The 17,222-nt window shown below is 41.3% G+C and overlaps 1 protein-coding gene across 1 annotated transcript in view; it reads left to right on the top strand.

Moving 5' to 3' along the window:
* Nucleotides 1-570: 570 nt before the first annotated feature.
* The window catches only part of LOC110525181 (anthrax toxin receptor 2), a 69,988-nt gene continuing 53,336 nt past the window's right edge, over nucleotides 571-17,222 (top strand). Inside the window, exons 1-5 of the mRNA XM_090236874.1 lie at nucleotides 571-1,150; nucleotides 11,562-11,633; nucleotides 15,443-15,514; nucleotides 15,696-15,777; nucleotides 16,950-17,054. Coding sequence (XP_090093000.1) covers nucleotides 999-1,150; nucleotides 11,562-11,633; nucleotides 15,443-15,514; nucleotides 15,696-15,777; nucleotides 16,950-17,054 — 483 coding nt within the window. The 5' untranslated portion in view covers nucleotides 571-998. The remainder of the gene's footprint in view (nucleotides 1,151-11,561; nucleotides 11,634-15,442; nucleotides 15,515-15,695; nucleotides 15,778-16,949; nucleotides 17,055-17,222) is intronic.

Genomic DNA, 17,222 nt, shown 5'->3' with positions numbered 1-17,222 from the left:
CCTGCAATTGTACACATTTTGCTGTGGGCCGGAGATACATTTTTAGCAATTGTATGACACATTTCCTGCAATTCTACCCATTTTGCCATGGTGTGGAATCAAATTAAATATTGTTTGTCACATGCTATATAAACAACAGGTGTGGACTAACAGTGAAATGCTGACGGGTCCTTTCCCAACAATGCAGACATAAAGACAATAGAAACATTTCGATTTTTTAAAAAGTTTTAAAGCAAAATTCCGTCAATTCTGAACATTGTGCCATGACTTACAGTATGCCGTGTTCATGATATCGGAGTGACTAACAAAATCATTAAGGGCCCCCTGGAGGTTGGGAACGTGCCCTGCATGCCTGATCTGTACTCGGCCATGATTACTACAACTCTAGCTAGAATAATTGGCTAGACTAATTTACAAACCCTATAAATTGTAGCTGACATGGGCTAATTGAGTGACTGTCAGTGACTGACATAACAAGAGAACAAATTTGCTGATACTTGTTGAGACCCAGACTTTTCCCTCACGGGCTGGGGACCTAAGTGACTGCTTACGTCGCAAACGCCTGGAACCGGCCCTGGCCACATATAATTGTCCAGTATAATCACCACTAACAAATGCTTGTGAATATAGACCCACTAAACTTAGCCACATCTGGTTTGACCGGGCGCATGCGCGCTTGCAATAAGGATCGTTTTAGTGGGAGTGTGCCTTTGTGTGTCCTACAGGGAGGTTTTATGAAATGGGATAATGTATTGACTCAACAGGAAACAGACTTCGGTTTAGAGTAGTACATCGTCAGAGGACATGAACAAAACACTAGTCGGTGATATAAACGCAGAGAGGCTACTTGATTGTGCTGTAGAAGTTTTGACATGTTTCCGGCAGTGCGGCGCGTTTTCAGCATACCCTCTTCTGTTTATGTGCTAGAATAAGAAGAAGTGTGATTTCGTTTGATAAATTTGCCTTGCGGGCTACAAAGGACACTGTTGAATTTGACAATGAAGGAGAAAACACCTGGTCGCGCTAAAAGCCGCTGGACTTCAACAGCAGCAACAGCTGGAATAGTTCTGCTGAGTTTGTTTGCATGGTCTTGTCACGCAGAAGAAGCGTCTTGTCACGGAGCTTACGACTTGTACTTTGTTCTAGATAGGTAAGTAGAATTTATTTGCAACATTGTTTTCACTGAAGTACCTGTTACGTTCAGCGATTGAAACAATAATGTAGCTACAAAGTAACAATTTAACAACAACAGTGTCAAATGTAGCTACAATGTAACAACAACGGTGTCAAATGTAGCTACAATGTAACAACAACGGTGTCAAATGTAGCTACAATGTAACAACAACAGTGTCAAATGTAGCTACAATGTAACAACAACAGTGTCAAATGTAGCTACAATGTAACAACAACAGTGTCAAATGTAGCTACAATGTAACAACAACAGTGTCAAATGTAGCTACAATGTAACAACAACAGTGTCAAATGTAGCTACAATGTAACAACAACAGTGTCAAATGTAGCTACAATGTAACAACAACAGTGTCAAATGTAGCTACAATGTAACAACAACAGTGTCAAATGTAGCTACAATGTAACAACAACAGTGTCAAATGTAGCTACAATGTAACAACAACAGTGTCAAATGTAGCTACAATGTAACAACAACAGTGTCAAATGTAGCTACAATGTAACAATGTAACAACAACGTGTCAAATGTAGCTACAATGTAACAATGTAACAACAACAGTGTCAAATGTAGCTACATTGTAACAATGTAACAACAACAGTGTCAAATGTAGCTACAATGTAACAGCATTGAAGCAATGTCACATTTAGCCTAGAAATGTACACAGTCACATTGATTTGTCTTATGGTTCAAATCTCTCATGCTTGGTCCGGTTCAGCAGATGAAAGGTTAAATTGGTTAGTTCCCGGTTTAGAATGCCGGTGTAAATATTAGTTAACATGCAGACCAGACCAATACATATTTGGCCCCCTAAAGTTATCTGAGAAAAATAAAATACAAAATTATATTTTTTGTAGTTGTTGTCATTTTTGTTCTTGAACACAGAACACTGTAAAACCATCAGGAAACGAGTCTACTCATATACAGAGGCGTATGATTGTATCCCAATGTACTCAAGGTTTGACATGATTCTGTTTTTCTCAAAATTCAACATCTGTGTGGGATTCTTTAAATTTGCAGTGTACAAAAAAACAATCTCACCAGGTCTGAATGTAATTGGGGACCCCTGCCATAGGCCTACTGAAAGTTCTGTTTAGATCTGCTAACCATGATACATTGTAACGATAACATGAAGCAACTGAGACAAAGCTTTTGTGCTCTTAAACCTCACCCTCACTTTAACCCCAATCCTTTGTCTGCCGCAAATACCACTTGTAACATAAGGAGAGCTCTTTCCAGTTGAGAAAAAGTTTATACAAAAGTTGAAGTTCGGTGATGCATACCATACTGTCTCAGGAAGCAAACGGACTTGATACAACACATGTTTTTACTTAAAAACACATTTTGGACTTCATTATTCTTCTCTCTCTCAACTTGGCTCAATGCCGTATTTCTGCAAGCCTGTTGCATCTCTGCACCTCCCTCCAGTTTCAAACCCTCTGTCAACTACTCCACCCTGTTCTCAATTATAAAATGACAGGATGATGTAGAGATTGTAGCCTACCGTTGAAACAATTGATAAACTAAAAGGGATTTTTGAGAGCTGCGTGGGCCCGAATGCAGCTCTTTCAGAAAGTATTCCTACCCCTTGACTTACTCCACATTTTGTTGTGTTACAGCCTGAATTCAAAATGGATTGAATATTTTTTTCCTCACTCATCTACACACATTATTCCATAATGACAAAGTGAAAACAATGTGTTTTAGACATTTTTGTAAATTTATGGAAAATGATATACAGAAATGGCACATTTACACATTTACAGCTGTGAGTCTTTCTGGGTAAGTCTCTAAGAGAGATTACAGCTGTGAGTCTTTCTGGGTAAGTCTCTGAGAGTGATTACAGCTGTGAGTCTTTCTGGGTAAGTCTCTGAGAGTGATTACGGCTGTGAGTCTTTCTGGGTAAGTCTTTGAGAGTGATTACAGCTGTGAGTCTTTCTGGGTAAGTCTCTGAGAGTGATTACAGCTGTGAGTCTTTCTGGGTAAGTCTCTAAGAGTGATTACAGCTGTGAGTTTCTGGGTAAGTCTCTGAGAGTGATTACAGCTGTGAGTCTTTCTGGGTAAGTCTCTGAGAGTGATTACAGCTGTGAGTCTTTCTGGGTAAGTCTCTAAGAGTGATTACAGCTGTGAGTTTCTGGGTAAGTCTCTGAGAGTGATTACAGCTGTGAGTCTTTCTGGGTAAGTCTCTGAGAGTGATTACAGCTGTGAGTCTTTCTGGGTAAGTCTCTGAGAGTGATTACAGCTGTGAGTCTTTCTGGGTAAGTCTCTGAGAGTGATTACAGCTGTGAGTCTTTCTGGGTAAGTCTCTGAGAGTGATTACAGCTGTGAGTCTTTCTGGGTAAGTCTCTGAGAGTGATTACAGCTGTGAGTCTTTCTGGGTAAGTCTCTGAGAGTGATTACAGCTGTGAGTCTTTCTGGGTAAGTCTCTGAGAGTGATTACAGCTGTGAGTCTTTCTGGGTAAGTCTCTGAGAGTGATTACAGCTGTGAGTCTTTCTGGGTAAGTCTCTGAGAGTGATTACAGCTGTGAGTCTTTCTGGGTAAGTCTCTGAGAGTGATTACAGCTGTGAGTCTTTCTGGGTAAGTCTCTGAGAACTTTGTACACATTGATTGTACAATATTTACACATTATTACTTTAAAAAATCTTCAATATCTGTCAAGTTGGTTGTTGATCGTTGCTAGACAACCATTTTCAGGTCTTACTATAGGTTTTCAAGTAGATTAAAGTCAAAACTGTTACCAGGCCACTCAGGAACATTGAATGTCATCTTGGTAAGCAACTCCAGTGTAGATTTGACCTTGCATTTTAGGTTGTCATGCTGAACGGTGGATTTGTGTCCCAGTGTCTGTTGGAAAGCAGACTGAACCAGGTTGTCCTTTAGGATTTTTCCTGTGCTTAGCTCTATTCTAGTTTATTTTTATCCTAAAAAACTCCATAGTCCTTGTCGATGACAAGCATACCCATAACATGATGCAGCCACCACCAATGTTCCCTCAAATGTTTTTTCGCCATCGAGCAAATTGCAGGTCTGCTGAGTGCAAACTTGAACGTTGTGAAAATTCTGTGCAACTTCCAGCTCGGGTTTACTGTGAACACTGAGGCTGTACCCGCTTTAAGTTATGGTTATGACAGTGGCCAAGTATGCTACTGTGGCTACTTGATCATAATGTAGGCCTACCTGAGTGGCCTACCATCAGAAACTATGGAGAAAATGCATCCCATAACATTTTAACATGGGGAAATAGCTGTTCTATCATTCAGACTACAGTAGCAGCCAATGTGTGGTGTTCAATAGTAGGCCCATATTAGGCTTCAGTCCCCCCTATCTGAGATATCTACTGCAGCCATCATCCTCCACATTCAACATCCGTTTTGTCTCATCCTCCACATACAACACCCGTTCGGCCAGTCACATTCTGTTAAAGGTCCCCAAAGCACACACATCTCTGGGTCGCTCAGTCTGTTCAGTTCGCTGCAGCTAGCGACTGGAACGAGCTGCAACAAACACTCAAACTGGACAGTTTTATCTCAATCTCTTCATTCAAAGACTCAATCATGGACACTCATACTGACAGTTGTGGCTGCTTTGCGTGATGTATTGTTGTCTCTACCTTCTTGCCCTTTGTGTTGTTGTCTGTGCCCAATAATGTTTGTACCATGTTTTGTGCTGCTACCATGTTGTGTTGCTACCATGTTGTTGTTATGTTGTGTTGCTACCATGTTGTTGTCATGTTGTGTTGCTACCATGTTGTTGTCATGTTGTGTTGCTACCATGTTGTTGTCATGTTGTGTTGCTACCATGTTATTGTTATGTTGTGTTGCTACCATGTTGTTGTCATGTTGTGTTGCTACCATGTTGTTGTCATGTTGTGTTGCTACCATGTTGTTGTTATGTTGTGTTGCCACCATGTTGTTGTTATTTTGTGTTGCTACCATGTTGTTGTCATGTTGTGTTGCTACCATGTTGTTGTCATGTTGTGTTGCTACCATGTTGTTGTTATGTTGTGTTGCCACCATGTTGTTGTCATGTTGTGTTGCTACCATGTTGTTGTCATGTTGTGTTGCCTCCATGTTGTTGTCATGTTGTGTTGCTACCATGTTGTTGTTATGTTGTGTTGCCACCATGTTGTTGTCATGTTGTGTTGCTACCATGTTGTTGTTATGTTGTGTTGCTACCAAGTTGTTGACATGTTGTGTTGCTACCATGTTGTTGTCATGTTGTGTTGCTACCATGTTGTTGTCATGTTGTGTTGCTACCATGTTGTTGTCATGTTGTGTTGCTACCATGTTGTTGTCATGTTGTGCTGCTGCCATGTTGTGTTGCTACCAAGTTGTTGTCATGTTGTGTTGCTACCATGTTGTTGTTATGTTGTGTTGCCACCATGTTGTTGTCATGTTGTGTTGCTACCATGTTGTTGTTATGTTGTGTTGCTACCAAGTTGTTGTCATGTTGTGTTGCTACCATGTTGTTGTCATGTTGTGTTGCTACCATGTTGTTGTCATGTTGTGTTGCTACCATGTTGTTGTCATGTTGTGTTGCTACCATGTTGTTGTCATGTTGTGCTGCTGCCATGTTGTGTTGCTACCAAGTTGTTGTCATGTTGTGTTGCTACCAAGTTGTTGTCATGTTGTGTTGCTACCAAGTTGTTGTCATGTTGTGTTGCTACCAAGTTGTTGTCATGTTGTGTTGCTACCAAGTTGTTGTCATGTTGTGTTGCTACCATGTTGTTGTCATGTTGTGGTGCTACCATGTTGTTGTCATGTTGTGTTGCTTCCATGCTGTGTTGTCATGTGTTGCTGCCTTGCTATGTTGTTGTCTTTAGGTCTCTCTTTATGTAGTGTTGTGGTGTCTCACTTGTTGTGATGTGTGTTCTGCCCGATTTTACTATTATATATATTTATTTTTAATCCCAGCCCCCGTCCCCCCGCAGGAGGCCTTTTGTCTTCTGGTAGGCCGTCATTGTAAAAACAAATTTGTTATTAACTGACTTGCCTAGTTAAATAAAGGTTAAAATAATTTTTTAAAATACATTCCATGACACTTTTGATAAAATCTTGACTTGACATTAACCTGTTTATCCACCTGTCCTTCAGACAAGGAGGTGACTGAACATGTTGTTGTGTTGTTTGATGCAAGAAAACCTTTACGGAATAAAAATCATTATTATTTCCCGTACCATTACTACAGAGAATCAGAAGAATTATGCTACCCTCTCTCTGCCTAATGGCTACTTAAGTTATTCAAACCTGTTTCAAAATACAACACTGCCCCTTTAAGACAAAAAAAAACAAGCTCTTTACCTGACTTGCTTTTCAAAGATGTCTAGAAATTTTGACATTTTGTGCTCTTGTAGGAAACAATCACTCCCCCATTGCTGACTACAAATGATCTATAACTGGGCTAATAACTCAGTAACTAGCAAAGAATGTGAACAAAATGTGCACAGCTCTTGCTTTGATCTCAAAACAAGCACATCTACTCACGCCCGCTCATGCTGTAAACACAGTCCAGTTCAAAGTGAAGGGCACAGAACCATATATGGCAATGGTCTATTTGCATATAGGCCTACTGTAGCTCTGATTGGTTATGCAGCACAGGTCTGTGGAGAGTATGGGCTGAGTCGTGTCAATGCAATAGAATCCTACTCCGATGCGTTCTGCCAACAACAACATTTATTTTGTTTCGGTATGTTGCGTTGAAAGTGGCTAATATTCGATCACAATTGCCACAGTAAAGGGAAACGTTGATAGTGTTAACAGGGAAAAACTGAATTTCAATCTCGTGCTTCTCTCCGTGGGTTGACGTTTTCTGCACAGTCTCGGGGATACTGCCCACTCCGCACACTTCTAAGATGGAACATTGGCCGCCACCATGCTTGAAAATATGAATGGGTGGTACTCAGTGATGTGTTTGTATTTGCTCCAAACAGAACATTTTGTATTCAGGACATTAAGTTGATTTCTTTGCTACATTTTCTGCAGTTCTGCTTATTAAGTACCTTGTTGCAAACAGGATGCATGTTTTGGGATATTTTTATTCTGTACAGGCTTCCTTCTTTTCACTCTGTCATTTAGGTTAGTATTGTGGAGTAACTACAGTGTTGTTGATCCATCCTCAGTTTTCTCCCATCACAGCCATTAAACTCTGTAACTGTTTTAAAGTCACCATTGGCCTCATGGTGAAATGTAATTCCTCTCCGGGCATCTGAGTTATGAAGGACACCAGTATCTTTGTTTATTAACACCATCCAAGAGGTCCGAAGCTCTTGAGAAGGTCAGTACTGTAGTGTAGGTGCTGTAACAAGGACCTTACAAATGTAATGTATTCACAACGTATCAAGGACCTTACAAATGTAACGTATTCACAACGTATCAAGGACCTTACAAATGTAACGTATTCACAACGTATCAAGGACCTTACAAATGTAACGTATTCACAACGTATCAAGGACCTTACAAATGTAACGTATTCACAACGTATCAAGGACCTTACAAATGTAACGTATTCACAACGTATCAAGGACCTTACAAATGTAACGTATTCACAACGTATCAAGGACCTTACAAATGTAACGTATTCACAACGTATCAAGGACCGTACAAATGTAACGTATTCACAACGTTAATCATCCTGAGTAGTTAGTAGTTGCAGTATTATCAAAGTGCTGTGGAACTTTGCCTCAGCCTTAGCCCCCCCCCCCCCACCTCCCCCCACAGATACACACTCTTCGCCAGATGGAAACATTGACCTTGTCTTGGAGATGTGGGGGGAGGGGGGAGGAGGAGAGAAACTGTGTGAAAGATGGCGGCCCTAATGGTGAATCTCTCATGTTTTAATGTTCTCTGCACATACATTGGATTGTAATTATTAGTTTAATTACTACGACGTCGTTATCATCAAGGGCAAATTGAACACACTGACTGTGTTCACATTGCTCACTTTGACTGATAGAGGGTACGGTGTGCCAAGGCCTGAGGCGTGTGTGGCAAGCACACTCCCAACGTCACCCGCTCTGGACTGGCACATGATGTATCTGGATGATAACAATGATAATAAAAACTATCAGTCATCATATCAGTTATTAACCAAAAAAAATGTTTATTTCCTAAAAACTAGATGGTATTGGCATAGTAGCAAGGGCATTACCAGGAAGTAAACCAAAGTAGGTAGACCAGGAAGTAAACCAATGAAGTGAACCAAGGTAGTAGACCAGGGAGGTAGACCAGGGAAGTAGACCAGGGGAGTAGACCAGGGAAGTAGACCAGGGAAGTAGACCAGGGAAGTAGACCGGGGAAGTAGACCAGGGAAGTAGACCAGGGAAGTAGACCAGGGAAATAGACCGGAGAAGTAGACCGGGGAAGTAGACCGGGGAAGTAGACCAGGGAAGTAGACCGGGGATTTAGACCGGGGAAGTAAACCGGGGAAGTAGACCAGGGGTTTAGACCAGGGAAGTAGACTAGGGAAGTAGACCAGGGAAGTAGACCAGGGATTTAGACCAGGGAAGTAGACCAGGGAAGTAGACCGGAGAAGTAGACCGAGGAAGTAGACCGGGGAAGTAGACCAGGGAAGTAAACCAGGGAAGTAGACCAGGGAAGTAGACTAGGGAAGTAGACCAGGGGTTTAGACCAGGGAAGTAGACCAGGGAAGTAGACCAGGGAGGTAGACCAGGGAGGTAGACCAGGGAGGTAGACCAGGGAAGTAGACCAGGGAAGTAGACCAGGGAGGTAGACCAGGGAAGGAGACCAGGGAGGTAGACCAGGGAAGTAGACCAGGGAAGTAGACCAGGGAAGTAGACCAGGGGTTGAGACCAGGGAAGTAGACCAGGGGTTGAGACCAGGGAAGTAGACCAGGGAGGTAGACCAGGGAAGTAGACCAGGGGTTGAGACCAGGGAAGTAGACCGGGGGTTGAGACCAGGGAAGTAGACCAGGGAGGTAGACCAGGGAAGTAGACCAGGGGTTGAGACCAGGGAAGTGGACCAGGGAAGTAGATCAGGGGTTGAGACCAGGGAAGTAGACCAGGGGTTTAGACGAGGGGTGTAGACTAGAGAAGTAGAACAGGGAAGTAGACCAGGGTAGACCAGGGAAGTAGACCAGGGAAGTAGACCAGGGGTTGAGACCAGGGAGGTAGAACAGGGAAGTAAACCAGGGAAGTAGACCAGGGGTTGAGACCAGGGAGGTAGACCAGGGAAGTAGATCAGGGAAGTAGACCAGGGGTTTAGACCAGGGAAGTAGACTAAGGAATCAGACTAGGCGTTTAGACCAGGGAGGTAGACCAGGGAAGTAAACCAGGGAAGTAGACCAGGGGTTGAGACCAGGGAGGTAGACCAGGGAAGTAGACCAGGGAAGTAGAACAGGGAAGTAGACCAGGGAAGTAGACCAGGGAGGTAGACCAGGGAGGTAGACCAGGTGTTGAGACCAGGGAGGTAGACCAGGGAAGTAGATCAGGGAAGTAGACCAGGGAAGTAGACCAGGGAGGTAGACCAGGGAGGTAGACCAGGGAGGTAGACCAGGGAGGTAGACCAGGTGTTGAGACCAGGGAGGTAGACCAGGGAAGTAGACCAGGGAGGTAGACCAGGTGTTGAGACCAGGGAGGTAGACCAGGGAGGTAGACCAGGGAGGTAGACCAGGGAAGTAGACCAGGGAGGTAGACCAGGGAGGTAGACCAGGGAAGTAGACCAGGGAGGTAGACCAGGGAGGTTGACCAGGTGTTGAGACCAGGGAGGTAGACCAGGGAAGTAGACCAGGGAAGTAGACCAGGTGTTGAGACCAGGGAGGTAGACCAGGGAAGTAGACCAGGGGTTGAGACCAGGGGTTTAGACCAGGGAGGTAGACCAGGGAAGTAGACCAGGGAATCTCAACTGTAGACACTCACAATGTCAGTGGATTTGGATTTGGCACAACAACGATTTTATAACGTTAATAATGATACCAATGTCTCTGCTCTTCTCATCATGACTCATCATGACCACCATAATGAATACTTTATCCATCTATAGACACATCCAGCTCAGCTCTTATCAAGTTCACACATCCAGCTCTTGTAAGGGGTTATCAAGTTCACACATCCTGCTCTTCTAGGGGGTTATCAAGTTCATACATCCTGCTATCGTAGAGGGTTATCAAGTTCACACAGCCAGCTCTTATCAAGTTCATACATCCTGCTATCGTAGAGGGTTATCAAGTTCACACATCCTGCTCTTGTAGGGGGTTATCAAGTTCATACATCCTGCTATCGTAGAGGGTTATCAAGTTCACACATCTTGCTATCGTAGAGGGTTATCAAGTTCACACATCCAGCTCTTGCAGGGGGTTATCAAGTTCGCACATCCTGCTCTTGTATGGGGTTAACAAGTCCATACATCCAGCTCTTGTAGGCGGTTATCAAGTTCACACATCCAGCTCTTGTAGGGGGTTATCAAGTCCATACATCCTGCTCTCGTAGGGGGTTATCAAGTTCACACATCCAGCTCTTGTAGGGGGTTATCAAGTTCATACATCCGGCTATCGTAGGGGGTTATCAAGTTCATACATCCTGCTCTTTTAGGGGGTTATCAAGTTCACACATCCAGCTATCGTAGGGGGTTATCAAGTTCATACATCCTGCTCTTTTAGGGGGTTATCAAGTTCACACATCCAGCTATCGTAGGGGGTTATCAAGTCCATACATCCTGCTCTTTTAGGGGGTTATCAAGTCCATACATCCTGCTCTTTTAGGGGGTTATCAAGTCCACACATCCAGCTATCGTAGGGGGTTATCAAGTTCATACATCCTGCTCTTTTAGGGGGTTATCAAGTTCACACATCCAGCAATCGTAGGGGGTTATCAAGTTCATACATCCTGCTCTTTTAGGGGGTTATCAAGTTCACACATCCAGCAATCGTAGGGGGTTATCAAGTTCATACATCCTGCTCTTTTAGGGGGTTATCAAGTCCACACATCCTGCTCTTTTAGGGGGTTATCAAGTTCACACATCCAGCTCTTGCATGGGGGTGATCCAAGATCAAACATTATCCTAAGGAATTGTTTTGACTCAAGTTGAATTTAGTTTCAAAGACAATGTGGTTCTCTTTCATCTATCTGAAAGCATCGGTCTGAACACATTCTGCTGACTCGTGCTATGCTCAATCAGCAACACACTGCAGAGTTTTACCACATGTTGTGATACAGTGTGTTATCAGTACAGTCACTACTACCACTATCTATAACAGCAAGCCTAGTCAGCATGTCTAACTGTAGAAATAAGAAGGTGTGCTGTTAAAAAAAAAAAAAAGAGGTTCAAGGCATTCTTCATGATATTAAAATGCTTTCATTGTTGTGGCACGTTCAACGGAACAGAATTCTACAAGTCAACTGTTTTTTTTTCTCTGTTGCAGGTCGGGGAGTGTTTCTAACGACTGGGGTGAGATTTATGCCTTTGTGAAGAATCTGACAGATCGATTTGTGAGGTAAGCATTTTGTATTCTTTACAAATGACTTGTGGTCTGGCAAATGGACAAGGACTGAGTGTAATGGAGAAAAGTGTTGAGTAAGTAAAGGAACAAGGGTGGACTGGATATGTTTGTTAAAATGGAATCTTGGAGATTTCAACAAATCAACAAATGCCACTTTTATCAATGCCAGCTTTATGTCACATCTGAGTTTCAAACGTTCTTCTGATCAACTTCTGTCTAGCCAAACCACTTATTCAATATTTTCCCAGTCCATTAACCAATATAGCCCATCCCTACAAAATGTACCAACTAGCATAGTTTAAAAGTGCTCATGTCCAACCTGAGTTAAAATAGAGGATAAAAATGATCAGGAAAAAAGTTAATAAAATAAAATTGCAGGCAGAGTTTTTTTTTTTTATAGCAACGTTGGTTGACTCAACACTATGTGCTTGTCCAGACGGTATCGACCCAGCCAAACTGAAATGAAGAAATGGTTTGTTGAAGAACATAGCAAGCAGGCCCGGTGGGAGTGGGAGGCAGCGAGGATCAGGCTTCTGGGCTGTGAGAATGGCCATTTGTAACCGGGGTGGTTCAGATCCACACATAGATATCTATCTCCCCTTCCTACCGCAGAGGGGGCCGGAAGACCCGGGGTTCAAGTACTATTTGATATCTTTCAAGTAATTGAAGCGTTTGTTCTAGCCTTCCAAGAGGGCCAGATGGACGAGGTTTAAAGTATTGGGGACTATTCTATTGGTCCGTTATGTCAGGCAGGCAAGCTCAATCAAGTGCAGATAAAGTTTTAGAAATTTATTTCGAATAGGATTTGAACCCAGGTGGTCTGCGCGAAATGGATGTGTACAGTAAGGCCAACAGGACACAGAGAGGCGAGGACAATCTCCTACACAATGCTCCTTTACCAGGAACACTTCTGTTCTGCCATGTGGAGCGTGAAAGCTGGACAGATTTCTCTCTTCTGGTTTTTCTCCAGATTTTGGATTTCTCCCTGGCACCTCAAGCAAGCTCTTGATTTATTCAGTGTGTTGTTTGAAAGAGAAAACTGGGAGGAGAAAAAAAAAAAAGGATTTTAATTGCAATTTTAATTTCAGTCTAGCCTGAGATGTTAGGCTACACATATTTAGATATATGATATGTTAGGTATGTATGGGCAATAGATGTGATTCTAGCCAGTCCATCACCTGTCTAAAGTTGCAAATAATACTCATATTTTGACTCACACAATTTCTCATTAATAACTAAATCCAAGTCTCAATCTCCACAAACAAATGACTCAGTCAGCCTCTGAAAAGCCTTCTCAGAAAGGACGTGATCCATACGTCTGCTGTGTTTTCTTGCCAGACTTGTCCGTGTGGCTAAAAGATGCTATGTGGGTCTGACTGTGGGAAAGGACTAGCTGAGACTAGTTGAGACTAGCTGAGACTAGCTGAGACTAGTTGAGACTAGCTGAGACTAGCTGAGACTATCTGAGGATAGCTGAGACTATCTGAGACTAGCTGAGACTATCTGAGGATAGCTGAGACTATCTGAGACTAGCTGAAACTAGCTGAGGCTACCTGAGGATAGCTGAGACTAGTTGAGACTAGCTGAGACTAGCTGAGACTAGCTGAGACTAGCTGAAGATAGCTGAGACAAGTTGAGACTAGCTGAGACTAGCTGAGAATATCCGAGACTAGCTGAGACTAGCTGAGGATAGCTGAGACTAGCTGAGAATATCTGAGACTAGCTGAGACTATATGAGGATAGCTGAGACTAGCTGAGGATAGCTGAGACTAGCTGAGACTAGCTGAGACTAGTTGAGACTAGCTGAGACTAGCTGAGACAAGTTGAGACTAGCTGAGACTAGCTGAGAATATCCGAGACTAGCTGAGACTAGCTGAGGATAGCTGAGACTAGCTGAGAATATCTGAGACTAGCTGAGACTATCTGAGGATAGCTGAGACTAGCTGAGGATAGCTGAGACTAGCTGAGACTAGTTGAGACTAGATGAGACTAGCTGAGACTAGGTGAGACTAGCTGAGACTAGTTGAGACTAGCTGAAACTAGCTGAGATTAGCTGAGACTAGCTGAGACTAGGCCATGTGTCATGTGGGTGGGAGAAAGCAGCACCTCTCCTTATGCTCTGAAGAACTCACATCTCTGAGGACTTTTTTATTTTTCAGAGTTTGTAAAGATCTTTTTTTTTTAAGCTAAATATTTATATCCATGCACAGCTGTGTTTGCACCTTTGCTGATAAATGAATAAGTATCAGTCAAGGCAAAAGTAACGGACAGGTGGAACGGCCACATTTAGATTGTGTGGGTTTGGTCTGGAAGCAAGCGCATGACTGTCCATTTCCCATTCACACCCTCATACATTGACAGGCATAAAAATGTATTGCACAACATCCTGTATGAGTGTGTGTGGGGGGGGGGGAGTGGGGGGGGGGGGTGATTCATGACAATCTGTTTCCTGTATGTTAACCACTTCCTGGTACTAGAATCAGGTGATACAGACTAGTGTATCTGTATCTTGTATACCATGTAACATTTAATTTCGTCACACTGCATATCTAAAATAATGTCTTTACACTTAACAGCCTATTCAATAACTATCTATCGCATGCTGGTTTTATGATGTCGATGACAACATAATGATCACACCTTCACAGATTGCTGAGTGTCACTGTGAATTCTCCAAGGAAAAAGGATGTCTAGAATAGGATACAATAATACTAATGATAATACTGTGTATTGACCTAATATATATTCTACTGATATATTAACCTGATATATATTCTACTGATATATTAACCTGATATATATTCTACTGTAATATTAAACTGATATATATTCTACTGTAATATTAACCTGATATATATTCTACTGTAATATTGACCTGATATATATTCTACTGTAATATTGACCTGATATATATTCTACTGTAATATTAACCTGATATATATTCTACTGTAATATTAAACTGATATATATTCTACTGTAATATTAACCTGATATATATTCTACTGTATTTTGAACTGATATATATTCTACTGTACTATTAACCTGATATATATTCTACTGTACTATTAACCTGAGATATATTCTACTGTAATATTAACCCGATATATATTCTACTGTAATATTAAACTGATATATATTCTAGTGTAATATTAACCTGATATATATTCTACTGTAATATTAAACTGATATATATTCTACTGTAATATTAACCTGATATATATTCTACTGTACTATTAACCTGATATATATTCTACTATAATATTAACCTGATATATATTCTACTGTACTATTAACCTGATATATATTCTACTGTAATATTAACCTGATATATATTCTACTGTACTATTAACCTGATATATATTCTACTGTAATATTAACCTGATATATATTCTACTGTAATATTAACCTGATATCTATTCTACTGTACTATTAACCTGATATATATTCTACTGTGATATTAACCTGATATATATTCTACTGTAATATTAACCTGATATCTATTCTACTGTACTATTAACCTGATATATATTCTACTGTAATATTAACCTGATATCTATTCTACTGTAATATTAACCTGATATATATTCTACTGTAATATTAACCTGATATATATTCTACTGTAATATTAAACTGATATATATTCTACTGTATATTAACCTGATATATAGTCTACTGTAATATTAACCTGATATATATTCTACTGTAATATTAACCTGATATATATTCTACTGTAATATTAACCTGATACATATTCTACTGTAATATTAACCTGATATATATTCTTCTGTGTTGTTTAATTCCAGCCCCAGCATGAGGGTCTCCTTTATAGTGTTCTCGTCTTCAGCCAAAGTGATGTTACCTCTCACTGGAGACAGGTGTGGTATTCCTCCTATTGAGAATTACATAACATATTATAAGCCTTCTAATAACACATTATAAGTGTTCATATTACATGCTTATAACAGTCATAACTATGGACATTTTTATTTGTATCCACTGGCAAAAACACCGTGCCAGAAAATGTTGGATGGTGAGTTGATGTCTTTCCGTTTGAAGGTATGAAATCCAGGAAGGCCTGGAGAGACTGAGAGAGGTGAAGCCTGCAGGGGAGACCTACATGCATGAAGGGATTAAAGAGGTGCAGTATGTGTAACACCTACATTGGATAGTCGCCAATACATACTTTCACAGATGTTCAACTATCCATTAACCCTAAACCTAACCCTAAACCTAACCCTAAACCTTACTCTAAACCTAACCCTAAACCTTACTCTAAACCTAACCCTAATCCTTACCCTAAACCTTACCCTAAACTTAATCCCAAACCTAATCCTAAACCTAATCCAAATCCTAAACCTTACCCTAAACCTTACCTTAAACCTAATCCTAATCCTAAACCTTACCCTAAACCTTACCCTAAACCTAATCCTAAACCGAATCCTAAACCTAGTCTAAACCACTAGCCAGTGGTCACCTCACTAGAGAAGCCTTCAGTACTGGGCATGATATCCCCCACATTATAATCATTACAGTAAAATACTGTGTTAGCATTGTCGGTCTGCCACTGACCCTGTCTGTGCTAGCCTTGTCAGTCTGCCATTTGACCCTATCTGTGCTAGCCTTGTCAGTCTGCCAATGACCCTGCCTGTGCTAGCCTTCCTTCTTCCATTAGCTAGGCGTTTGACCCTATCTGTGCTAGGCGTTTGACCCTATCTGTGCTAGCCTAATAGCTAGGCGTTTGACCCTATCTGTGCTAGCCTAATAGCTAGGCGTTTGACCCTATCTGTGCTAGCCTAATAGCTAGGCGTTTGACCCTATCTGTGCTAGCCTAATAGCTAGGCGTTTGACCCTATCTGCGCTAGCCTAACAGCTAGGCGTTTGCTGTGTTGGCACTAAACACGGTTTAAATAGGGAGCAATTCAAAAGCCTACCATGCTGGAAGTACTCCAGGTGAACTAACGAATACATTATGACTCCTCTATAACAGTTCATTTTGAATGTATTCTCCTTCTGTAGACATGTCAGGTGTATTATAGGTTGGGGTCACTGCCATTTCAATTATAGTCAACTCAGCCAGGAAGTAAACTTAAAAAAAATGGAATTCCAATTCCAATTTTCCTAATTGGAAAGCATGAAGCAAAATTGTAATTGGAGTTGTAATTTCCGTTTACTTCCTGTAATTTCCGTTTACTTCCTGAGTTGACTGAACAGTAGGCCTAATGGAACTGACACCAACCCTCTTACTCTATAGTGTTATTTACTAATAAAGCTCATATCTCTCTGTTTATTCTTTGTGTTTGAACCGAAAAGGCAAACCTTCAAATCAAAGCCCAAGCGACCAAGTCCTCCAGCATCATCGTTGCTTTGACGGACGGAAAGCTGGAGGTCTATGTACATGAACTAACAGTTGAAATGGTGAGTTTTTTTTTATCCAAACGAAAATTATTCACGTTTACAAGGTGAAAATGATGGTTTTCTAATAACAGACCAAGCCCAGTCTTAGACTAAAAAGCAGGCTCAATTGAGAATTTCCATGAAAAAAATAAAAATAAATGATAATGTATAATCTGGGTCGAAGAATTC

Source organism: Oncorhynchus mykiss, chromosome 6 (genome assembly GCF_057628025.1).
Source record: "Oncorhynchus mykiss isolate SJ-2025 chromosome 6, ASM5762802v1, whole genome shotgun sequence".
Lineage (NCBI taxonomy): Eukaryota > Metazoa > Chordata > Actinopteri > Salmoniformes > Salmonidae > Oncorhynchus > Oncorhynchus mykiss.
Note: the sequence above shows the minus strand (reverse complement) of the source record. Positions and strands in the feature narration are given on the sequence as shown.